The 24,811-nt window shown below is 51.6% G+C and overlaps 1 protein-coding gene across 3 annotated transcripts in view; it reads right to left on the bottom strand.

The window, feature by feature from the left end:
• Positions 1–24,811, bottom strand: part of LOC125132212 (BEN domain-containing protein 5) — a 241,158-nt gene that overhangs the window by 188,718 nt on the left and 27,629 nt on the right. For 2 of the 3 annotated variants that reach the window (XM_047789148.1, XM_047789150.1), the window contains 3 exons: positions 20,343–20,491; positions 13,885–14,098; positions 5,284–5,822 (listed from right to left, as the gene is read on the bottom strand). The exons of the other annotated variant lie outside the window; for it this stretch is intronic. In XM_047789148.1, coding sequence (XP_047645104.1) covers positions 5,665–5,822; positions 13,885–14,098; positions 20,343–20,491 — 521 coding nt within the window. In that variant the 3' untranslated portion in view covers positions 5,284–5,664. Of the gene's footprint in view, positions 1–5,283; positions 5,823–13,884; positions 14,099–20,342; positions 20,492–24,811 lie in introns of those variants that run through there. 3 annotated transcript variants of the gene reach the window in all.

Below are 24,811 nucleotides of genomic sequence, written 5' to 3'. Positions count from 1 at the left end.
TGGAGGTCTTCTGGCATGGTCTGGAAGGGCACCTGCTTTCAGCGGAGACGAGGTGTGGGTGACAGACACCGACGTTTACTTTTGACCCTTAGATTTCCCAAGCCCATGAAGCTCCTCGGCAGAAACCGCTTAATCTCTTCAAAACAAGTGATGAAAATACCTGTGGATATGTCTACTTGCAGATGTAGAAGTAAAAATGTGCCCAAGGTAAACACACTGGTCCAGAGGAAAAAAAAAGAAATGAATTCTGCTGGAAACACTTACACGTCAAGTTTTTATTTTGCGTAAACAAGAAAGGAGGCTCTGGAATAATCAAAGCAAATATAATGAGGGATCAGTTTTCATCTATTAGGTTGGCGAAATAACTTAAAACATGGTCACACCCGTTATATATTAAGCCTGATAAAACTGCTACTTTCCTCCCCCCAAGGCCACACCCGTGATGAACTGGAGCTGTAGCTGCCGGCCACCACCGCAGCCACAGCGGTGCCAGATCAGAGCCGCATCTACGACATAAGCCGCGGTTTGCAGCAATGCAGGGCCAGATCCTTAACCCACTGAGTGAGGCCAGGGATTGAACCCGCATCCTCACAGAGAATGTTGGGTCCTTAATCCACTGAACCGCAATGGGAACTCCCCATTACTCTTTTTTGACTTGGGTAAAGTGAACCTAGGAAAATGACAGAAAATGTAAAGGGAAAAAAAAGCTGTGCACACAGACATCTTCATAGGCATTTTGTTAATAAGTGACCTCGAGGAAGGGCAATGCGCTGTGGGGTGGCAGGGTGGGGTGAGGGGAGGGAGGGGAGCTGGCAGGCAGGGAGGGGCCCAGTCACCTGCACTGGGAAGAGCCCACGAGTCCTGAGCCTGTGGGATGAGCACAAGATGTCTGGAGGAACAAAGGCATGCCTGAAAGCCAAGGTCACCACGTAAGAGCTCAGAGCAGCTCAGGGACAGGATGGGCGCACCTGCTGGTGAGGACTGAGTGGGTGAGGAGAGGAGAAAGCAACGCCCACATCAACACTGGGGCCCCCACGCATCTGCAGTCAACTAACCTATGACAAAGGAGCCAAGAATATATGATAGAGAAAAGGTGCTTCAATTAGTGGTGCTGGGAAAACTGGACAGCCACATGGAAAAGAATGAAATTAGAACACTTCCTAACACCACACGCAAAAAGAAACTCAAAATGGATTAAAGACATAAATATAAGACAGGATACTATAAAACTCTTAGAGGAAAACATAGGCTGAACACTCTCTGACGTAAGCCACAGCAATATCTCCTCAGATCCCCTTCCTAGAATAACGACAATAAAAACAAAAGTAAACAAACGGGACTTAATTAAACTTAAAAGTTTCTGCACGGCAAAGGAAACCCTAAACAGAATGAAAAGACAACCCATAGAATGGGAGAAAATAATTGTAAATGAAGTGACTGACAAGGGATTAATCTCCAAAATTTATAATCACCTTCTGTAGCCCAATACCAAAAAAACAAACCCCATCAAAAAAATAAGCAGAAGATCTAAAGAGACAATTCTCCAAAGAAGACATACAGATGGCCAGAAAACACATGAAAAGATGTTCAGCATCACTCATTACTAGAGAAATGCAAATCAAAACCACCATGAGGTACCTACCACCTTACACTGGCCAGAATGGCCATCATCAAAAAGTCTACAAATAATAAATGCTGGAGAGGGTGTGGAGAAAAGGGAACCCTATTACACTGTTGGTGGGAATATAAATTGGTGCAACCTCTCTGGAAAACAGTCTGGAGATCCCTCAGAAACTAAAAATAGAATTACCCTTTGATCCAGCAATCCCACTCCTGGGCATCTCATCTATACAGAGAAAACCATGACTCAATAAGATACATGTACTCCAATATTCATTGCAGCACTATATGCAGTAGCCAAGACAAGCAAACAGTCTAAATGTCCATTGACAGAGGAGTAGATAAAGAAGATACGGTACATATACATAATGGAACATTACTCAGCCATTAAAAAGAAATAAACAATGACATCTGAAGCATCTAATGACAATAATGACATTTGAAGCATAATTTCTAGGATGGACCTAGAAATTATGATGCTAAGTTAGTCAGACAGTGAGACACCAAAGGCATATGCTGTCACTTACACGTGCAATCTAAAAAAAGGACACAGCGGACTTCTTTGCAGAACAGATACTGACTCACAGACTTTGAAAAACTTATGGTCTCCAAAGGAGATGGGCTGAGGGTGGAGAGATGGGCTGAGGGTGTGGGATGGAAACGCTATAAAACTGGGTTGTGATGATCACTGTACAACCATAAATGTGATAATATTCACTGAGTTAAAATAACAACAACAACAACAACTATGCACTCTCCCTGGGGCATCTGACTTAACGTCTGTCCTCTCAACAACCCAGTAACTAGGTAGCATCTTCTCTCGATTGCAGATGAAGAAGCCCATGTTCAGAAAGCTGAAGGAACTCACTTCAAGTGAAGGAGTAGGTCCTAGAGTTGGAGCTTGACTGCAAATGCAGAGAGGCCTTTCGTGAAGGGGCAGCCCTGTGGCCCAACTCCACAGCTGACCAGCTGGTTCACCCAAGTACAGCTCACTGTCCACCTACCGGGTGGCTGTAACAACTGAGGGCTATAAATTTCATGCAGCGACAGGGAACTATGTTTAACAGAAAGGGAAGGACACGCACCTGATCCTGTGCTGTGACCACAGGTATGTAAACACACATGTATGCTCTTGAACAAAGGACTGGAAGAGATAGATCGCAATGCTTGCAGTTGTGCATTTTGCAATGCTTCCCCTATTTTTCCAAAAATTTCTGAAAAGTGGTTTTCATTTCTTTCTAATTGCTGAAAAAAGTCAGAATTTAGAAATGCATCTCAGAAACCCAGGGGGCCCACTAACAGCCACTAACACACTTTCCTTAACTAGGAAAAGAGAAACAAGCCACATCTTTCTGTTTGGTCTGGCAACAGAGAACTTGTGGCCAGGGCTTCTGAAGACAGGGCCCAAACATCACCAATTCAGGCTCTGCCAACGCAGGATGGACTGTCCTGTCCACCACACCTCACGGCCTGTCACGGGAAGCCACAGGAAGAACCTGGGCGTGAAGGGAGGGAAGATCACTGGCGCCGACACTGAAAGGCACCTTTACCACCACGTCCAACCAAACAGCGCTGGGGGAACATCAAGGAGCAACTTGAAACAAGGTTTGAGGGCAGCTATTTAAGAGGAAACTTATTCTCAATTTCAAATATCATCAGGCACTTTGAAAGGAGCATGTCTTTCTACTTGGGAAATACTCTCATTCTTTTACTAAAACAAGACTTCCAACAACATCTACTAGGCTGGTGTTATTCAAAACTGGCACTTGTGTTAAAATGCACATGCCTAGCTCTGTCACAGACCTATGAATCCGGATCACTTTCCGCAACGACTCTGCGTCAGGGATCACTATCTCCCCCCGGGGAAGAAATGAGCTCCAGAGAGGTCAGGTGGCCTTCCCAGAAGTGGCAAAGTTACAACTTGAACTCAGACCCCACAATCTTTCTTTCTTCTTTTTCCTTTTTTCTTTTTTTTTTTTTTTTATGGAGGTACCCACAGCACATGGAGGTTCCCAGGCTAAGGATCAAATTGGAGCTGTAGCTGCAGGCCTACACCACAGCCACAGCAACACAGGATCTGAGCTTCATCTGTGCCCTACCCCACAGCTCATAGCAACGCCAGATCCTTAACCCACTGAGCAAGGCCAGGGATCGAACCCACATCCTCATGGCTACTAGTTAGATTCGTTTCTGCTGTGCCACAACGGGAACTACCCCGCAATCTTTCATAACCCTGTTCTGTCCATAATGTAGGGTCGTACACTATGCAACGTACTTTCACGTGTCGCAGCATTTTTTAAACATGTACTTCCATGACTACTTTCCCCTCTAGCCTAAAAGCACCTATACAGCAGGTATCATATCACGCTGTCTTTACAGGGAAACACACAGAGCCTCTGGGTGTATCTTTGCCATGCTTAGGGAGAAAGGAGATGAGCCCACATATGAGGCGCACTTTCCCCCTGCCTCTCTTGCACTCCACACCACTCAGGCCCAGTCTGCACCCCATCATGAAAACAAACACATCTTAATATCAACAACTTAATGAACATTATTACCAAGTGTCACAAACGCACTCGCCTAACAAATTGAATTAACCTACGTTAAACACTTAGAAAGTTCTAGAACACATTAAGCATGTTATTGTTATATTTGATTATCCACATAGCCTGTGAGGTATGCATTATTTTCCTCATTAAACGCATAAGAACTCTGAGAAGTTAAGTGATTGGTCCAAGATCACACCTATGCATCCTATTAGCAAGCATATAATATTTCACATTTCAAAGGAGTATTTTATGGACTAAAATAAAATTCCTCAAAGAAGCAGCCACCTCCCCTACTTACCCTGGTGACCCCGAGCTTTTGCTTATAGATGACCAATGATGAAATGGTTTAGTGGATGAACCATTAGAGAAACCAGAGGCCAAAGTTTTCCAACCAATGCCTTAAAGCCAAAAACCAAAAATGAAGAAAATAATGACGGCCAGCATTTACTGAGCACCAATATATATACATGTAAAATTCTTTTAGCAACTCTCCCAAGGAGATATTCTCTCCTTTTTATGGAACAGAGAATAGAGACTAAAGAGGTTAAGTCCACAGCAAGCCGGGGAGCCAGGCAGGGAACCCAACGCCTCGGCCCCAAACTGTGGCCATTTCCAACATACCATGCTGACTTCACAGGCCTTACAGAACGGAAACTGTGACTCAACAGGAAGATTGAATGTGGTTTGCCAGATTGTGCAGCAGACGCCTTAGAGACACAGCTACTGAGATAAAAATTATGTAACTTGAAAGAACATTTGATATGCAAAATAGGATGAGCGAACCGACACCTGGTGACATTGGCTCTGGCTTCCCGAAGGTAACCCCGAACCACAACTAACATTGCCACCCCCTGACACTCCTTGACAAAGACTGACTCACGTCAGCAGGGAGGCTGAATCTCAGATCACCTTGCGTGAGGGATGACTGGTCCTAGATCTGTCCTTCGCTGTAGAGAAAGTAATCTTTAAGACGGCGCTTCAGATCCACGGACGGCAAACACATCCCTTACGCACTTCCTATCCTTCCGTCCGACTGTTTCGCCCCCTCAAAGACAGCGGTCACCTTGCTGTACGCTTAATATCCATCCTTAAACAAATGAAGGTAATGATTGTCTATAGCAAAGAATCAATGAAGCTTTATTACAGAACAAAATAGAGGAACAGAGATAGACGTCCTTGAATGGTAAAAACATCAGCTCAAATCCTTGGCTGCCTGATAGGCAACGCAGAGACACGTTATCCCCCGCCGAAAAGCTTCCACCATCCCCAGGACAACACTGGCGCCAGGATGCTGCTGGAGGCTCGGCAAATCCATCTGCCTTCTTTGGAGCGGGGAGTCCAAGTTCAGAACAAGCTGCCGGCCCCAGGACCCTACTGGCTCCCTGACCACACAGCCACCATGCACGGTGGGCTCTGCCTGTTCCAGACAGCGCCGTCGCCCGCAAATCACACACCACGCAAGGAAAACGAGAAGGCTTTATGAAAAATCCAAAGTTTATTGCAAATTGTATTTTGCTTCCCTTCGTTCTTCATTTTTACAGGATTTATTGATATCCATGATTTTTTCACAGATGTACTTGTTGACTTTGGAGAGTCTCTGTGCAATTTCAGTTTCATCCACAGTTTCTTGTGCTATTCTGTCGTACAAACACTCTAGACAGGGAAAAGAAACAAGAAGGCCAAGGATTAATGGTGCATATTCAAGCACAGGTCCTTCAAGGGGGGAAAGGGAACGCGTGCCTCCCGACATCCTTCCAGAGCCCCGATCCACATATCTGGCATAGCTGGATCTTAAAAACGTCATCACAAAATGCACGTGGAAAAAAGCAGATCACACTACTAAATTGATACTTTAAAACCAAGGACCACACCCGTGCGCCCGCCTCCCTGCTTAACAGGACATGACTGGTCCCTCTGAAGCCTCCCGATGCCCCTCCCGAATCCGTCCTCCCTCGTCCTCACCAGAGGTAACCGCTCTCGCAGGTGCCAGTTGCGCTCTGCTTCTCTCTTAATGTTACCACACACGCGCACGTCCGTAAATACCGTAGTGTCTACGAGTCCCTGTTTTTAAGCTGCTTTCTCCCCAGCAAAGCGTATCTGCACTCGTACATCCGTCCAGCTTTCTCTTTTCCCACTCAGCGTTCCAGTTGCGCGATCTACCTGCGCGAGGTCGTTCGTTTTCACTCAGGAGGAGTGGCCCACCGTCGGACTCCTCGCAGCTGGCTGACCCACTCTACTGTGGGGGATGCTTGGGCTGCCTCCCACGCTCTGCAGGGACGGGCGCCCTGAGCCAGGTCTCCTGGGGCACGTGCAGGAGACGCCCGGGACAGGCTTGGGCTGGATCTGCCCAGTTCGGACGCGCGCCAGCTGAACTCCACTAGCTGATGCCTGGCAAAGCGTCCTCCCCGGGGCTGTGCTGCCGGCTCTCCTGACAGCAGCGCGTCTCAGGGCCGCCCGCCCGGGGCGCCAGCAGCACGCCGTGTACGGGTGTGAAGGTTCTGACAGCCCGGGGGGGGGGGGTGGGACCTGGCACCTCACTGTGGAGATGAGTGGTGAGGCTGAGAGCGACACTTTGACCGCCTCCACCAGGTGCTGTGACGAAGCAAAGCGTGAGCCCCAGACAGGGCCCGACTGGAGCCGGACTCTGGCCTGCTTCCTCGTCTGGGGACCTGAGGCGACTCGCTGCCCTAGACTGCTCACCTCCTAAACCAGGATGACACAGCACACGTGATCCCTTCTAAGGCTGCCACGAGGGATGTGAGACAAACGTGCTGCAAGCCTTCTTCCAACGAAGGAACACTGTACTCACATGGGGTTGTTACCGTTACTTTATGTATATATCAATGTTCATTCCCAGGGCCTAGCACAGTGCTCGGAGGCGCAAGACTAAATAAATACACATCAAATGAGTGAATGAGTGCTTTTCAAGGGCAACCTGAGGGACACAATAATTCTGGACATACGGGGACTCGGGGTTGGGTGGGGAATGCACCGCTGGGGTAGGTACTTGTGGCAAGATTTTTAACTCCTCTGAAGCCGGGCTGCTCCACCTACACAGCAGGAATGACAACCCAATCCTGAGAAAGTGCTATGGAGGACGGACACAGTCTGGTCCGGCAGGCCACTGCACAGCAGATAACCCTGCTGGTGATATAAAAGGCCAGCACTAGAAGGGCCGTAGAGACAGCTTTGTGGACAGCCCTTCCCCCACACGTGAGAGGACCGGGGCCTGAAGAGAGGAGGAAAGGATGGGCACGACCCACTGCTGCCTCCTGCTCTCAGCCCTTCCCCTGGCACGCGGTCTGTTTGCCTCCTGGTGCCAGCAAGGCTGCAGGTGCACGTGCTCTTGGTCTTCTTTCTCTGAGGCCTCACCTCCTCCCTGCTGAGAAGGGTTTGGCCAAGAGAAGCCTTTACAAGCTGTGAACCAACCTGCACTACTTCCTGACCGCTTCCAACCTGGCTAATCTGCTCTTCGTCTTGTCTTGGCCTTTCCACGGGCACTGAGGCGAGGAAGGAGGCCCTGTCTCTCCAGTCCCACCCCCGCTACCTCCACCTGCACTTCCAGCCCACTCCAGGCCATCCCACCAATCAGAGTCCTTGCTCATCTCCACCTGGATTACCCTGGCCTCACCCTGCACATGCCCCCAGATACGGCCTTCTCGGAACCTACGAGACTGAGTCAGGAGATCCCACTCTGCCTACAGCCTGTGCGCCCACATTCACCTGGGTTTTTCTCTATCAAAGCCCTGATCACAGTCTAAGAAATCTAATAAAACTAACAGTCTAAGAAATCTAATACATCGAATAAAACTGTGACCGCACTGTCTCGCCTACTGACCCAAATGCTCGGTGTTCCCTCCCCGGGCCCAGGGCCGGGGGAAAGCAGACGCTCGTCGTGACATTGCTGGAACTTGAACCAAATGAGGGAGACACCCCATGCAGAGAACTGTTTCCAAGTTCAGGGGTTCGAATCTGGCTCTAACCCTAGCTGCTGTGCCACCTCGAGTGGGAGCCTCTCGGGATCTCAGTCTCCCCGTCACTGAGAGCAGGAGGTCCAACCTGATCATCTACGGAGATTCTTCCAGCTCTAAACTAGTTCTCCAGAAGGACACAGGGTGGGTAAAGAGGCAAAGGGGGGTGGTGAGGGGAGCGGGTGTGGTGGCCCAGAGGGCCCTGGCACGCGAGAGAGGCAGGAGGAGAGAGGACAGATGCAGGAAGGTTTTCAGAGGCCCCCACAGAATCTCGATCATTCTGGTCTCCTGGGGGGGACAGCTCTGAACGGCCCCTGAGGTTGATTAAAAGGCTTTCCTTAGACGCCAGATATTAATCACCTGCAGTTGCCGGGAATGTCTCCCTCTGCGAGGGAGCATTTGAGATTATTGCTTAATTAACAAGGTTTATAACAGCGCTAATGTGTCCTATTTAAAAAGTTATAAAAATTAACCAGAACTCAATGCTGCGGCTCATTTGGAAAACTCAGACACTCTGCAAAAGGTCATTTGACCTTAATAAGGTTTAACTGTCACTCGGGAGCTTGTCATTCAAGCCAGACTCTCCTCCTGCTTTCGTCTTTCTAAAGCAGCGTCAGCGTTCCCCCCATTCCTCCGCCACCCGGGAAAACCACAGAGAAAACCTTCACCAACCCTCTGAGCACGAAGGCTTTTGTCATTTTGATACCGCACATGTGCATGAATGAGGTAAAGTCATACAAAATAAATACAAACTCCCTCAATCCAGCAGACAGCTTGCATGGGTAGAACCAGTCAAATGCAATCTGGAAAAGCTCACATAATGAGGCTAAAAGCGGTGAGTGTATGGTGGATTGGGAGGCAGACTTCAAACCTGAAGAAAAAGGCAAATCAGCATTGTATTTTTGGTAAAACAGGAAACCTCTGGAGACAACAGGAAGTCTGAAAGCCCAGCTCTGCTCTGCTCTAACCAGCTCTACGGCCTTGAGCAAGTCCATTTCCTTCTCATTCACTGGCATGGCAAGTATTTATCTGAAGAGATGTGTGACCAGGTGGCTCGGAAGCAAAGACACAGATAGAAAAGAACAGAGCTGGGCACAGAGTGCTCTGGGACACAGGACAGAAGCTTCCCCCGACACTGAGTGGTCAGGGAAGGCTCTCTGGAGAAAGGTTACCCTAAGCAGATCTGGGTGGCAAGTAGCAGCTAGCTGGGCAGAGCAACACGGGTGTCAGGTGGGCAGCCTGTCCCATGTTCAGGTGCCTGGAATAGCATTACAAATTCCCTAATGGGAGAGGGGCACGGCTTGCTGGAACACAGCAGTGCCAGGTAAGAACTTAAGAGTGCCAGGGGAATACTGGTGAGAAATAGGCTGTAGCCAGAGCCAGGGGCTAGATTAAGGCACTTTTATGACACATTAAGAAGCTTACCCATTAATAATGGGCGCCAGAGACCGGCTGGGACGGGGTGGTGGTAACAGGGTCATACTTGGTTTCTGAAAGACCCTCCAGTTACATGGGGAGAGAGGAGACTAGCAGCTGCTGGAGCAAAGGCAGGGCAGAGGTGATGTGGCCTGGACTACAGAAGGGCAGGGGGCATGGAGAGCCACGCAGTCTCGTAAGAGGTATTTGCCGGCAAGACGAGGACGCGGCAGGAATGAGGCCTTCCCGGGTCCTGGTAGGTGGCGTCTGCTCATCAAGACAGGGAATGCAGAAGGGGCAGAAGGCTTTGGGAGAAGGAAGAGGAGAGGGGAGGAACTGGTGCACATCCGCCAGTACCCCGTGACGTCGATGAGGCGACAACGAATGGGCACCTGGAGGGACCGTCAGGAGCTCAAAAGTGGGCAGCGAGGTCAGGTGCAGACTCTTGGGCATCCGTCACTGAGTCAAGTGTTTACTGAGCACCTGGTACCTGCTGGCCCTGAGCAAGAAGCTCCTCGGGCTTATGTTCTAAGCGGGGCGGGGACACTCAGCAGGTACAGAAACCAACAGGAAGCGCCCTGCAGAGCTCGGGGAGGGCGCTGTGCTAGAGGGCAGCGGAGAGGCCGCCTTCTTAGCCTGGGCAGCGGCGGAGGCCTCTGGAGGCAAGGAGGCAGGGTGTGGGGAGGAAGAGAAGGAACGGGAAGAGAAGGGGGCGGGAAGAGAAGAACGGAGGAGGAGCCTCGGGGGCAGCGTGGCGGGAAACGGGAAGTGTGGGTTGACGAGGCCGGATGGGCTCTCCGCCCAGGCTTCGAACCCTGGAAACCGTGGGGAGGGAGGCCAGCTGAGGGCAGCCGGAGAGCCGCCCAGAGCGGGAGGAGAAGCCGGAGGCGGGAGACCTGACTGCGGAAAGGGTCTCAGCAGGAGGACAGGTGCTGCCACACAGCTGCGCGCGCGCACACACACACACACACACACACACACACACACACACACAAAACTGGGGAGGAGGTGGGGCCGAGGTCCCCGGGCAGCTTGGCCGGGACAGATCAGGACAGATCGGGCAGAGGCGGGGGGTGAACGGCGGGCGCACGGCGGGCGGCACGGGGCACGGGGGCGGTGAGTGTAGACAACGCTCCTAAAAACCCGACTGTCAGAAGCAAGAGAGACCCAGGGCAGCGCTGGTGATGGAAGTGGCCCCTAGGGCGTGTTTTGTTTGTTCTGTGAGAAAGGAGTGATCCGAGTGCATTGAAGTCGTGGGGTGGGGGGGACAAGGCCGAGGCAGGCAGGTGGGCTGGGGTGCAAGTGGAGAAAAGGGGTCTTCCTCTGGGATAGGAGATGGAAGGACGGGGGCTCTCTGTGAAAGAAGAGACAAGGCCTTCTTTTGAAAGAGAGAGTGAGCTGGACTACCGAAGTTGGAACAAGCAGAGGCGGCTTACGAAGGGCTTGGCAGACGCAGGAGTGGGCCAGTGAGGGCACCTGGAGGACCCGCCTGTGGGGTGAAGACAGGGAGTCCGTGATGCCCCCCCAGCCACACAGCTGAGGTGCCTTCTTCTAGACGGTTCCTTAGCATCGGGGACCAGAGAAGCTGCAAAGAGCATCATCGGAATGGGGTCCCAAGAACATTCGAAATATCTAAAGGGCCCCTGGGCAGAGCCAGGACAAGGACGGTGATCCTGCCTTTCACACGGACACAGCGCGCAGCTCCCTGGGCCGGCGCTGCACTGGGCTTGGGGAAGCAAAACCAAGCAGGATATGAACCAGGGTAAGTGCAAAGTTAAAGCCCAGGAGAGCTGGGGCTCACCCCAGGCATTTGATGCCTGGCTCTAACTTCTACCTTCCTGTCCACTGGGAGCAGACAGGGCAGGGCCTGAAAGCTGAAAAGCCCTGGACAATCATGAGCGTCAACGATGTGACCTTCACGAGGTCACGCTAGCTCCATGGGGGCAGCTACTTGTCAGCAGAGAATGGACACTTCTTTCCACACCTCAGACATAACGACTCCAGGCTACGATTCTAGGCAGCCCTCTTAAGCGTCTGAAGAGGTCTGTTTTCAGCTGAGGACACTGAGACATGGAGGGAAAGTGGTTCCCAAGGAATCACGTGAGGGGTCGGGCAGGGGATCGCTTGCAGGTGTCAGCGTTTCAGCTGTTTGGCCCTCATCTCTGGGCCACCCCTTGTGCCAGGCCCCGTGCGAGGCCATGGGGACGTGGCGGTGCCACGTGGTGCCGGAGGCAGATGCACAGCAGGTGTTTTTATATCCGAGTGACCACAGCAGGGTAGCAGGTCACTGGAATGCCCCTGGGACCTGCTGAGTCGCACTCCAACAAGCGCTGCAATGAGAGGTCGGCCACCTCTCGGGGGGGCAGGGCTGTGTCCCCTTCCCCAGGAAGGCCTCTTTCCTGGGTGACCTCCCAAACGAGGCTCCACCCCTTCAGACAGGGGGCAGACTAAAGGTTACCTCTGCTCGGCTGAAGATAAGTGTTTGCCTAAATCAGCTCATCGCAAGTCAGCCAGCAAGGGAGGCAGCTGTGCTACACGGCAAGCCCCAGACCAGGGTCGGGGGGTGGGTCTGAACCCGGGCTCTAAAACCATGCAGCTGTGACCTCTGGCTGGTCCCCTGATCTCTCCGTGTCCTGACACCCTGACCTCCAAAATATACCCTAAACCTGGTCGTCTCCTTTTTACTTCTACGCTCTAACCTGAGCACGGCACCGTCACCCGTCCCAAGCACGGCTGCAGCCGCCTCCTACCTGACCTCCCACTCGGTGGCTCCCACTCAAGACCCCACGACCTCTCTCCTGCAAGCGGAGGAAATGCTCGCTGCTTACCGTGGCCTTCGCAGCCCTACAAGGCCGTCTCTCGCCCACAACCCGGGTCTCCGTCTCCCCTCACTCGGGACACTGCAGCTACCCCGGGGCTTCTGACTCTGAGCGTGCTGGCCCTCGAACCTGCTGCTTCTCCTGCTAGTGCCACCCTCGCCCCCTGACCTGCACGGGGTGGCCTCCTCCACACCCCGCTCCCAGCTGGAACTCACTCCTCAAACAGGTCCCCCCCGCCCAGTCCCGCTAACACAGCCGCTCTGTCACTCGAGGATGTGTCACAGCCTCTCACCGGTACCAGAACTTATCTGGCTTGTTCACGGACTATTTGTTGTCTGCCCCAGGATCCGGCACAAGGCCTGTCCAAAATGCTGAGTCCTACTTTCTTCCTCAGAACACGGCAGCTGGACACGTAGAGGCTGGTGGTTGGAATCACAGCTTCTGAAGCGCCCCCGCCCCGCCCCCCCGAGCGCCTTGCAGTCCTGGCTCTAAACTCCTAAAGCTGCGCGATCTGGACAAGTTACTTCATATCCCCGTGTCCAATTTCCTCATGTGTAAAGCAGGGAGAGTATGAGAGGCCACAGGAGGAGTGTGTTAGGGAGATTAAACGAGATAACGTGTAGAAGAATTTCTAAAAACAGAATCATAAAAAAATCCCAGAACCTGAACCCTGGCAACTGCTCAGAGTAAGTAGCAGGTGCTCTGTTCTCTCTGCTCCCAGGCACGCCCCGCCCATCTGTCCTGTGCCCTGACTGTACAGTAACCAGCCGTCCTGTGTTCATCTTCCCCAGGACACTGGGAGCTCCCCGAGGGTGGAGACTGGGCCTTGTCCCCCTTTGTGCCAGCAGAGTGCCTGGCAAAGAATAAGAGCTTCAGGAATGGATGGAGAGAGGGTGGGAGGGACGGAGGAGAGAAAGGAGGAAGAGGGCGGGGGAGGGGAGAAAGGCAGGGCCGGACAGTGGGGGTCCAGGCCAGAGCCCTCCCCTTAGGGAGACAGACGACTCCTGCCTCTGTGCCTCCCTCCAAGCCGTCCCAGAGCCCAGGGGAGAAGCTGGCCTTCCCCTGGCCGCGCCCTGCACGGCTCTCTACACCGCAGCGCCCCTTTCTCAACCCACACTTTTGTTCCAGATGCTTCTGCCTCCCAAGGACCTCTCTTTACACACGAGCATCTCCATGTCAGACGCGCCCTCCGCGGCCCAACGCAGAGACCCCTGGCCCCGGGCATCCTTCCCTGATATCCCAGCTGGGGCCTCCTCCCCTTCCAGGGCTCCCTTCCGTCCCTCCCATGTGCCAGCTCCTTGAACCGTACTTGTGTCCACAGCTCACTGGCCTGTTACATGGGAGCTCTTCTGGGACCAGGCCCTCATGTGTTCGTGTCCCCGTGCCCAGCCCGGGGCCTGGCATGGAGAGGCTTCAGTGGGTGCTTGTTGAATGAGATGTGTGCCCGATACGCTCCTGACGGAGGAAAGGACAGCATCTCAGCCACTGCGTTTCCACTTGGTGACCCACCTCTGACGATGCTGAGTTTGTGAGGTGAGAGGGGTGGCTTAGGGACTGCATCTTTCTTTTTTTTTGTGGCAACTCCTGTGACGCTTCTGTTCTTCAGAACATCTGTTCCCCAAATCATGACTGCCAAGTTCTTTGTGTACTTGGAATCTCCTTGGGTTACTTGTAGCTGGTGCCATTTCTCCTCATCAACCCAAATCCCGCTTCCCAGGTGGACCTGACGGGGATAAGAACACAAGCAAACACCTGTTTAGTCGGACGGGATGGCAGCTGGAGGCGTCTCTTGTCCTTTAAAAGATATAAGGGGTCCATTCCACAAATAGGAAATGAACTTTCTTCTAGAGAAACAATAATCATGAACTGAACCTGTCATGGTATCTGAAGATACCTTCAGTATCTGAAGCCAGGCCCGCCTAGGGCTTCAGACCCACTAGCTCAAATCTTCACGGCAACCCTGGAAGGAGGGGTTGGGACACTATTCTTATTCCAGGTGGAAGAGCCAGGCTGAGAAAGGTGCAGCCACTCGCCAAGTCACTCAACTATTAGCTGCAGAGCTGATTTATTTTGTCTGGGTGGGACCTAGGATGGCTCAAAGCTCTGGAGGTGACTCCAGGGCACAGCGAGGTGTGACGACTACTGCCAGGCAGAGGGACGGGGACAGCCATCCAGGCTCTGCCGTTAACGGGCTATGTCTGTGCCCATCCTTTCCGACTCTGCCTTCAGATTCCGGTGAACTGAAGACCTGGATTTCAACTAAGTTCCTTCTGGCTCAGAACACCTATAATTTTAACAAATGAAACACAACCACAGTGCCCTGGTCTGATTCTGAGGGCGCACCGAACAGAACACAGTCCGACGCTCCCTATGAGGGAGTCACTCAGAAAGCTTTAGTGCAGAGTCAGTAAGTACCAGAGTTCCAGACGATCCAGTGATGAGCTTGGTGGTGGTGTTTTTTTCCCCCTCCTTTCCCTTTCTGGTCCTTACAACAACTGAAAAGCTATTTGTTAACATGCATCCTTAAAAAATTAGTTTTGATTTTGACATCGCCATTTATGTTGTGTTTCTGCTGAGTCTCTGGAGGGTGGAAAAGGCATCTGCAGGGATGGAGGGGAGGCAGCCACTGATGAGCTGACCTTTCTAAAGGGAATGGAAAGTCCCTGCCAGAGGTCCCTGTCGTCAGAAAGACTGCAGAACACCAACCTCACATGGTCAGACGTCTCGGGAGAGGCCTGCTCTGAGAGGCTGCACACACTCCCAGACTGACGGTGGACCAGCAAGACCCACAGTTCAGAGATTCTTCAAGATCCTGCTACTAAAGACTGGCTTGGAAAGCCAGGTGGGCAGGCACAGATGGGCCCACAGGTCAGCCAGAAACACCTCTTCCTTGACCGAGCACTGAGTACCTTCCAACCACTAAGAAGAGAAAAGTGTAGCAACACAGCCCACTCGCAAATGTCAGTAAGTGAACAATCCACCTGCCACATCTAGCTTCACTTCCTTTTGCCCAAAAGATCATTCAAGGCCTTTGCAGGCACCATATCAGATAACCAGATCTGCCTGGCCTCCCTGTGCTGCAAACTTCTGTGCGGCAAATCTGTTCATCCAACTCAGAGGATGAGCAACCCTGGAGAGGAAGGTGCTGCCTGGGGCTGGCTGGGCAACCTCGACCCAAGGTCAAGTCTGGCCTTTTCTCTGCAAGTCTGAATAGCAGGTGGGCAGTCTGTGTGCCAGATCAGGCATGCTGGGGACAAGTTCCCTGCTGCTCCCTGCTGGACCCCAAGTCACCTCCCTGGAGAATGCCCTGGGGCGACCCACGCAGGCTTCCTGAGGTAGAGGAAACAGGGCATTTGAATTAGATTCCAGTCAGAGTCAGAAAACCTTCGGTGACAGAAGACAACTTCAGTTTTTCAAAGATTTGTGCTCCTTTTTACCCTGGCTCTTGCTTTTCTGCAATCTTTTTTTTTGTTTGTTTGTCTTTTAGCTATTTCTTGGGCCGCTCTCGCGGCATACGGAGGTTCCCAGGCTAGGGGTCTAATCAGAGCTGTAGCCGCCGGCCTACGCCAGAGCCACAGCAACGCGGGATCCGAGCCGCGTCTGCAACCTACACCACAGCTCACGGCAACGCCGGATCGTTAACCCACTGAGCAAGGGCAGGGACCGAACCCGCAACCTCATGGTTCCTAGTCGGATTCGTTAACCACTGCGCCACGACGGGAACTCCTGCTTTTCTGCAATCTTTTAATTTATTGGTCTCAAAAGAGATGACAGTCCTCTTAAGGCCAATGATCTCCAAAAGAAAGGGAACACTGGTATTTTTTGAGTACCTGTGATGAACTAGGTAGTGTACTCTCAATTGCAGTTAATTCTCGTAATGACCTTAAGAGATGTAAACGGGTAGAAATGATTATTCCTACCTTACAGACATGAGCAGCGATTTGGAAGGACTCATCACTTTTCCTAAGACATGCTATCACTATATTTTGGAATCAAGATTCAAACCCAAATCTGTATTTCCAGAAGCCCATGTCTTCCCAGGCTTTCTGCTGCCACCAGTGCCTCCGCGGTGCGGACGATGGTGAAAACAAAGCAGGCCTCACACATGGGTATTCGGCTGGTTTCCTCTCGAGTCTCCCCGCACCTGCCCGGCCGCGTCCTGGCCATCACCCACTGCAGTTCATACCGCAGTCTGGGCAACCTGGACAAAAGCCACAGGCTGGCCTTCCTGCCTCCAACCCATGCTGTAAACACTGCCAGATTAATTCCCTAAGATCCGGCTCGCCTTCTTTGACTAGATAACTTCCACAGACTTTCACCTTTGTTTGGGGGTCTTGAATGGCTCCCTGTTTCCTGTCACATCAGGTCCAACCTCCTAGCTGGCTTAAACGTCCTCTAGAATCCTGTTTGCATTCAGCCTACTAACTGCACTGTGCCCCTCACTCAGTGAAGCCCCCAGACTTGCTCACGGCCCCCTCCTCCCAGTGTGCGGACACAGGGTGGGCTCTGGAGTTTCCGGCCCTGCGTGTGAAGCCTGGCCCTTCTACCTACTGGCTGGGTTTCTTGGGCTGGTCAGTTTGCCTCTCTGAGCCTTACCCTTCTCTGCTGCACCCGAGGCAGAGCGCTACCGAATTCGCAGAGCTGCGTGAGGATTAAACGAGGTAACAGGGGTTAAACCGTCAAGAGGACACAGCCCACAGACACGAACTCTTTCCCCCACGCACGTCTCTGCTCACGCCTTTCCCGACCCAGGAGTGAGTGCCTTCCCTTTCATGTCTTCTTTATCCTGCTAACCTTTCACGCCCCAGTCCAACGCCAAGAAAACCTCCTCGTCTACTCCAGCGCTAAGCTCTGCCCCCTCTGAGTTTCTAGCCTACGGGGAGCCTTCATGGCCTGATGCACCCTTCGGAGCGTATCTCGTCGGGGGAAGTTGAGGCTCTGCCTCTTTCGCCCCCTACAGAGCGAAGAGGACTGAACACAAAGCAGTGAGAAACGGACGGGCGTAAGGGTAATATGTCTTGATGGCGCTGGCTTTCAGTTCTGATGAGTCTTCTTCCTTGGACAAGAAAACACTTTCTGACCTGTACTCGAGCACAAGGCCAACTTTACAGCACAGCAAGAAATGGCCCTGGGTAAGACCATCACAGTGGGTGCTGGGGCATTTGGGACAACGACCCCTGAGGTCAGTGAGGCTCAGGGTCACCTGGACCGATGCCACGCTTTCGGGGATGAAGCACAATAGGCTGCCAAGAGCACTGGCCTGGGAGCCAGGAGATCTGGCTTCTAGCCCCTGCCTGCCTGCCTATGACCTATGCAGCTGGGTTCCTTTTCTGGATGTACTTCCGCATCTGTCCTGGGTATAAATTAGACTATTTAAACTTCAATGGTCTTTGTAGCTTTATGATTCAATGAGTTTTTGAAATAATTTTTTTTTTTGGCCCTTTTAGGGCTGCACCTGCAGCATATGAGGTTCCCAGGCTAGGGGTCTAATCAGCTGTAGCTGCCGGCCTACGCCAGAGCCACAGCATCATGGGATCCAAGCTGCATCTGCGACCTACACCACAGCTCGCGGCAACGCTGGACCACTAACCCACTGAGCAAGGCCAGGGATCGAACCCACAACCTCATGGTTCCTAGTCGGATTTGTTTCCGCTGTGCCATGTCGGGAACTCCCAAAAATAAAATATCTTAAGACAAAGAAAAGCAATGGACTTCATCCAAATCAGAAATAGGACCTTTGCAGCAGGTCCCATTCACATAAACCACAGTTCACTATTTGACCAAAACGTTAGCTTTACGTTTTCCAGGGAGGTGATTAAAACTATGGCATTTGGTAGCACGGGCCCTGATCAAAAGATGTCTCTGCGAGATGTTTCCTTGGACAGAACTAGTTTCCCCCTAGGAAATGGGTGCCATTCCCATGCTGCAGGCTTCGCAGAGGTTAAGGTAGAAAGAGGGAAGGGTCAGAAGTGACAGCAGAGCCAAGGACAACAGTGGGGCGAGAGGAATGCTGCTCTAGGACACTGCCATCCATTCCTAGTGCGTCCGCTTCCTTCCTCGCCCTCTATACGTTTCTCTGACCACATGTGAGGTGAAAACAGAAGCTGGGTTAGTTTTATAGTAACATGTTGTCAATAACCAATGCAAAAAAAAATATTGGCACTTTCAAGATCTGTTGGGCAAATCGAGGGCAAAACAATTAAATGACATTTGAGAGGACCATTTTTCTGCAGGATAAAATGACCCCTTTGCAAAAGAAACCCTCATAGTGCTCAGAAACTGTCCATCAGTCTTCAAAGCAAAAGAGAAACAGATTTCTCTTGGAAGCTACTTTAAGAAAAAGCCTTTGCGTTCCACAGGGTGAACATGACCAAAACGAAATAAACAAATACAGAAGAGTATTTCCGTTCTCTCCAGCTGGGCAAGGGTCACCAAACTGAGACACACAGCTTGAGTCTTTACAGGTCTATGGCGAGCACCAATCTGATCCCACCGGCACAGACAGGGACAGTGAGGTGCAGAGAAGGGAAACCCCCACCCAGAATCGCATGGGTAGGACAAAGATAGAGAGCTAAGCTTAAACTCAGGCTGCCTACTTCCTCTCTTCCCTGCAATGCACTCCTTTTTTTTTTTTTTTTTTTTTTTGGCAGCACCCACGGCACGTGGAAGTTCCAGGGCCAGGGACCAAACCTGAGCCACAACAGCAACCCAAGCCGCAGCAATGATAACACCGGATCCTTAACCTGCTGTGCCACCAAGGAATCCCCATTTTTTTTTTTTTTTTTTTTGCAAAGCAGACTCTTAAAGCCTGCTGGGTGCAGCAAGGCAAGGCAGAAGGGGCCCATGGCCTGGGTCCTCAGTTCTGTCTCTGCAGGGGAGGACGTACTTTGTGGGAAATGAGGGCAGCATACCCAAAAGAGCCCTACAGACTACTAATAGGTCTCATTTCCTCAGCTGGATAATACCTGCTGGGCTCAGTTTGGCCAGTTGCAGGGACATACATGGACAAACCCAAATAAAACAACCTTGTCTTTCTCATCAACCCACTGGGGAACAATACTGGCTAGACAGGGACCTTCAGAAGCATAAGGCAAGAAAAACAGACCGACACAGATGAGGCTCTGGGAGAACGAGAGGTGATGTGTATAATGTATGCCATGGTGGCAAAGAATATTCCAGTGAGACCGCATTTGACGGTGCCTAGACAAAGGGGTCCAATCTATTTCCTCCAAAACAAATGCATGCGGCCATTGGAAGAATACTAGCAAGTCTCCTCCCTGCGCTGCTGCGAGATCGTGGGGCTTTAAGACTCCCAAAGGCTATTCCACTACCTTCACCCCGTACCAATATAACCACTAACAGTGCTTAAGTTTTCTTTCATAATTTCTTTTCAAGAGTCTTACAAAAGAGTCTTAGGAGTCATATGTGGTCCTAGGACTGTGGGCTATCCACACTAAATGGCTAAATGCGCCACTTGCAAGCAGCGTAGGGGCAAGGAGCGTGGCCCATTCATCTCTGCACCCCTGGCATTTAGCACAGGGCTTAGAACACATTAAGTACTTTGTAAAGAGTGAATGGATAAATACGGAGGCATATCCATATCTGTCAGTCAGATATTTCACTTCTAGATCGCCTTATAAATTTTATGCATCTGGTTCCATCAAATGATCATAAATAAATCTTTCTCGCTAATACGCTATTTTTAAATGTCAGTTTTGGTTTACAGTTGCTTTGACCCAACATTTACCATACCAAAAAAAAAAAAAAGAGAGAGAGAGAGAAAAAGGGAAAGTCCTAGTAAAGCTCCACTAGTCATAACACACAGATGCTGGAAGCAGTTACTTGGGGCTCGGCCAGGAGGCCGAGGGTCAGGCTGGGTCTCGGAGAGCTGGCTCCCACCGCACTCTCCACCTTCTCGCTGACTAACCGACACTTGCAGGGAATGGATAGTGAGCTTGAAACACTACCTTGCCATTGTCTAGGATATACTTGTCCATGACAGGTGCAGGAGCGGGGTAATAGGACGACGTGTTTGCTTCCTCACTGAAAGTGCTCCGTAACTCCGGCTCTGGCTCGAGACATTCTGACTTTACTTTTTCCAAGTCAATGGCAGGACCTAGGCAGTTAAGAAAAGAGATCTGTCTAGAACTCCAAGGAAAATAAAAGACAAGTATTTTTAACTACGCATCTATCAGCACATAGTGGCACCCACAAAAATATGCTGGATTATTTTTGTCCGTTGGACTACACTTAAACCCAAGCCTGAAAATATCATGAGGTATGGACGTCACAAGGGGAAAAGGGGGGACACTGGAAGACGAGAATGGACCAGACTCTAATTAAGCGTGAATGAGAAACAGGCTTCTAGGGTATCGCTGTCTGTCTGAATGAAAATGCAGGGGATCGACTTCCTGTGCAGAAAAGAGGTCCTGTTAACACTGGGGTGGAGAACGGGGGGCAAGAACTGCCGTATGCAAACTGTGCATTTGCCAAAACCCCGTCTCCGCAGCCTACGTGAAACAGGTCACAGCAGAAGACAGGAAAGCGGCGGGGAGAGATGCAAAGGCCTCCCCCTCCCAAGGCCTAGGATCTAGACAGGAGCCTTTCAACCAAGAAATTAAAATACAATACAGATTAAGTCCCTTGATTGCCTGAACCAGCAGCTACCCTGATTTTTATTTTAATGCAATCAACACAAATTATGTACGGTTTAAACAGTGAAAGGCAGCTAGGCAAATGGTGATTTCTAAGGGGGATATTTTTTTTTCTCCTCGAGCTTTCAAAAATGGTGGACTATTTTTTAAATCACCTATTGTGCCCTGCCCTGATTACCAAAGGGCAGAGAAACAGGATGAAAACGAGTCAATAAGGCCGAAAGACTTGACTAACTTTTGCAGGGGAGCAACTCCAAAGGCCAACGGAGAGTCCGGCCTCCTGGAAGCTCTCCCGATGGCGAAAACTTCCGAAGGTGGACTGGGATGGGAAGCAAAGCTGGACCCCAGGGCTGTGCACAGAACTTAGGTAAACAAGGAGTTTCATGGTCCAAGCTTCCCACATCTTAATCGCCATGAGCCACTTGCAGAACTGCCTGTGCACTAAAGCCTCACCGACAACCTGGCTACCATTCTATGTTCCACCGCCACACCCTTGCTCTGGCGGGTGGTCGTGAAGGTATTGGTGATTTTGCTGCTAAAATGCGTCATGACAGGCCTTTCCGGAACAAGGGTATCACTCCTGAGTTGCGGCGGCTGCCACCTGCAAGACAGAATCTCTGCAGACGTCGGTGATGGAAGGCGGTGCACAAAGCTGACGGCAGCGTGGCGGGGGGTGAACCGTGGCAGCACAAGGTGGCAGCGCCAAGGACCGAGAGCCTCAGGATGGTCCTGACTGCATTTCCCGATACCGCGCCACCTACCCGAGAGCTGGGCTGAGGGCTTACTCTTCTTTGCCCCCAGCACCCGGCATGAGGAGGTGCTCTCGGAATGTTTGCTAAACCAATGCCAACGATGAATGAGTAATTCTAAGGTTTCAGAAGCACAGGTCAAAGTTTCTCCTCTCTCTGTGAGGGATCGAGGTTGAATTTCTGAGATATAACCAAACTGAAGGGGAGCATTTGAGGTTTGCTTAGGTCAGGGAAGAAATAATTACTTCAGTTTTCCTGAAGGACCTGGCTGAGGTGGCATGGAAGGTCCCTTCCTGCTCTGACATTCGGCGACAGGAAAAAGGACGGGGCCGAGAGGAGGCAGTGGATGCAGCCACAGGCAAGGTAAAGTCTCTCCTCTAAAGCCTCCTTGTCCTTCCATGAGAGGAAGACGCTGGACAAGAGACGAATCCACCTGAGCTCTGGCTTCAGGCTGGTTCTCTCACATCCACTTCAACACGGGCCGTCAGAGAGACCCCCGTACGACCAGGTCCGTCCTCACCCCCAGAATCAAGTCGCACCCCACAGCCTTCCTAATGCCTCCTCTCCGGAGCTCACTTCCTGCTCTCCCCACACTGGCTTCTGCTCCGATGCTGTGTTGACCGCAGCCTCTGGGCCTTTGGAGGTGCTATTGTTTTGGCCTTGAACACCAGCTCCTCTGCCTGCCAAGGCCCAGGTCAGAACAGAATTTAGGTGCCGCCCAGAGTTCCGGTGTCTCCTCTGTGAAGAATCATACTTGCAACTGTCTACCCATCTGCCTGTTGTCCACAACAAACTGTGAAGCTCTCCAAGGGCAAAATTTTATTCTTTGCAACCTTGGCACCTAGGCAACACCTGGCATCTCGCAGGCTGTCAGTAAATGCTTCATAACGCAAGAGAGAAGAGAGTTGTGGGGGAGAAAGAGACTTACATTGGCTGGCGCAGAGTCTGAAATAAAGCCCTGCTGCTGAGGAGAGGTGCCGGGGGGTGGGCCTGGGGTGGTGGGAAGCTGTTCTCAAAAATCTGTAACCTTTTTGCAGCCCAAGGGCTCAAAGTTAAGAAGAAATGGGAAACATCCAGCCAGGAGAACGGACAGTTCGGACGGTGACACAAGGACACCTACGGGCATTGGAAGGATCAAGGGCTGGGAGCAAGGGTCACTCCTGACTCCACCCCCCACAACCCCCCATAGTCAGACTCCCTTCCAAAGCGGCCTGCCTGACCCTCTCCTCTCATACCTCCTCCCCTCTTGCTTCTCAGTCTTTGTGCCATTCCCTCTGTCCAGATCATTCTGCCCACAGATGCCCGCCTACTCAAACTCCATCAGGGATTCAAGGCCTGACTGAGATACCACCCCACCCTTCCAAACAGAGGGGAGCAATTCCTTCTACCCCTTGGCTTGGAATCTGGAGTCAGAGAGACCAGGGTTTACATTCTTGATTTGCTACCTGCTACTGAAGGGAGCTGCGAGCTTCCTCAGAGAGTCAGGCTCTGCCCTCCTGTGGGCCCCCTCCCCTAGCCATCATCAGATGCCCTCATTTACTTGTTTCTGTGCCCCCCGCCCCCCACTAGTCGGTGAGGCCTGAGGGCAGGCAGGGACTGTGTCTTTCTATGTCAGAGACCAAGGCTCAGCACAGTGCCTGGTTCAAGTTTCACCCTCAATAGGTAATTTTGCATGTCTGTAAGGATTTAACCTTGCCTCACCTGAGAGGAGGAATGACAGGGGCGACCTGGCCAGACTGAGGACTAGAGGAGTTAACCGCACATGTGAAATGACTAATCAGACTCCGGCACAGAGCGGGTGCTCCATAAATAGCGGCTCACCCCACTGCTCTCCCTCACAGAAGCCATACGTGGGTGCTCGAGTCAGTCCACTGCTGATCTGTGGCCTCTGTGAGCCTGGGTCCGGCTGGTCTTCTCTGGCCCGGAGGCCCCAGCACGGGTCCGGCCCAGAGCAGGTGCCTGCGCTCCACGGATACCCACCTCCGCGCCTCTGCGGGGGTCTCCTCGGGGGCCAAGAGAGTTTTGTCAAATACCGAGGCTACTGTCCTGGGATCGCCTGCCTCTCAAGGACCGCTGTTTCCTAACAGTCTCGGTCAGCACTGTTTCATATCTGGTGACCGTCAGGGATTAGCCCTGTGCGACCACCTCCTCCGGCGTCACGTACAGAAGGCACCTGTGCCTTACTTAGCAAGGGGGACACGCCAAGGGTTCATCTTGGAAGCAGTTCATCAGGAGACCTGGACGCGCACCCAAAGCTGCACGACCTGAGCCTCGTCACCTCACCTCTCTGTGGCTCAGCTTTCCTACCTGCAGAATGGGCACTGCCAATTGCCACCGTGCAGGCTGAGAATGCCTCTGAGGGAGGCACAGGACAGAGGCTCAGACACAGGCTCTGAAAATGGCAGATAAATGAAGGACTGAATCTGTGCGTAAAGCGGGCTGTTTAGGATTACAGAACCAGAGAGAAAAGGAACAAAAAGTGTGTGGTTTCTTTGGGGAGAGGAGGGAAGGCCTCTGGTGCTTTTCATTTAAAAGGGGGGGGGGACCCTTCATTGCAAATTTTAGTCGGCTCCACTACAATGTTGGCAATTTACATCTCATTACAACAAACGCTTCAGATTGCTGTTTTGCTTTTAAAAATTTCTGAGGCATTGTTCTCCTTCAAACGCATGTGACCAAATTAGCCACAATAATAAGCACTTGGGCTGAGAGACAGCATCGCGCGATCTGGTGCAGATATTTTAAGTAACAAAGGAACTTTTTTCATTTTGTGGGAAGAGTAGGAAAAAAAAAAAAAAAGGCCTTTTGATCCACTTCAGGTTTATTTTAGAGAAAATATACCTTCCACAAAGAGAAACCTCTCAGCTGGGTAACGGCGGCTTTTGAAAAAGTGTAAAAGAGAGCGCTTGTCTTTTCATTCAGTCATTCAGGAGCCCGCTCAGCACACAATCCCGACTGCACACCCTGACTGAGCCCTGCTAAGAGGCACTGGGGACCTAGGGCCAAGTGCGGCGGGGCCCCGTGCTGGAGAAG

Source organism: Phacochoerus africanus, chromosome 8 (assembly GCF_016906955.1).
Source record: "Phacochoerus africanus isolate WHEZ1 chromosome 8, ROS_Pafr_v1, whole genome shotgun sequence".
Taxonomy (NCBI): Eukaryota; Metazoa; Chordata; class Mammalia; order Artiodactyla; family Suidae; genus Phacochoerus; species Phacochoerus africanus.
The sequence above is the reverse complement of the archived record's forward strand: the minus strand, read 5'-3'. Positions and strand labels throughout refer to the sequence as shown.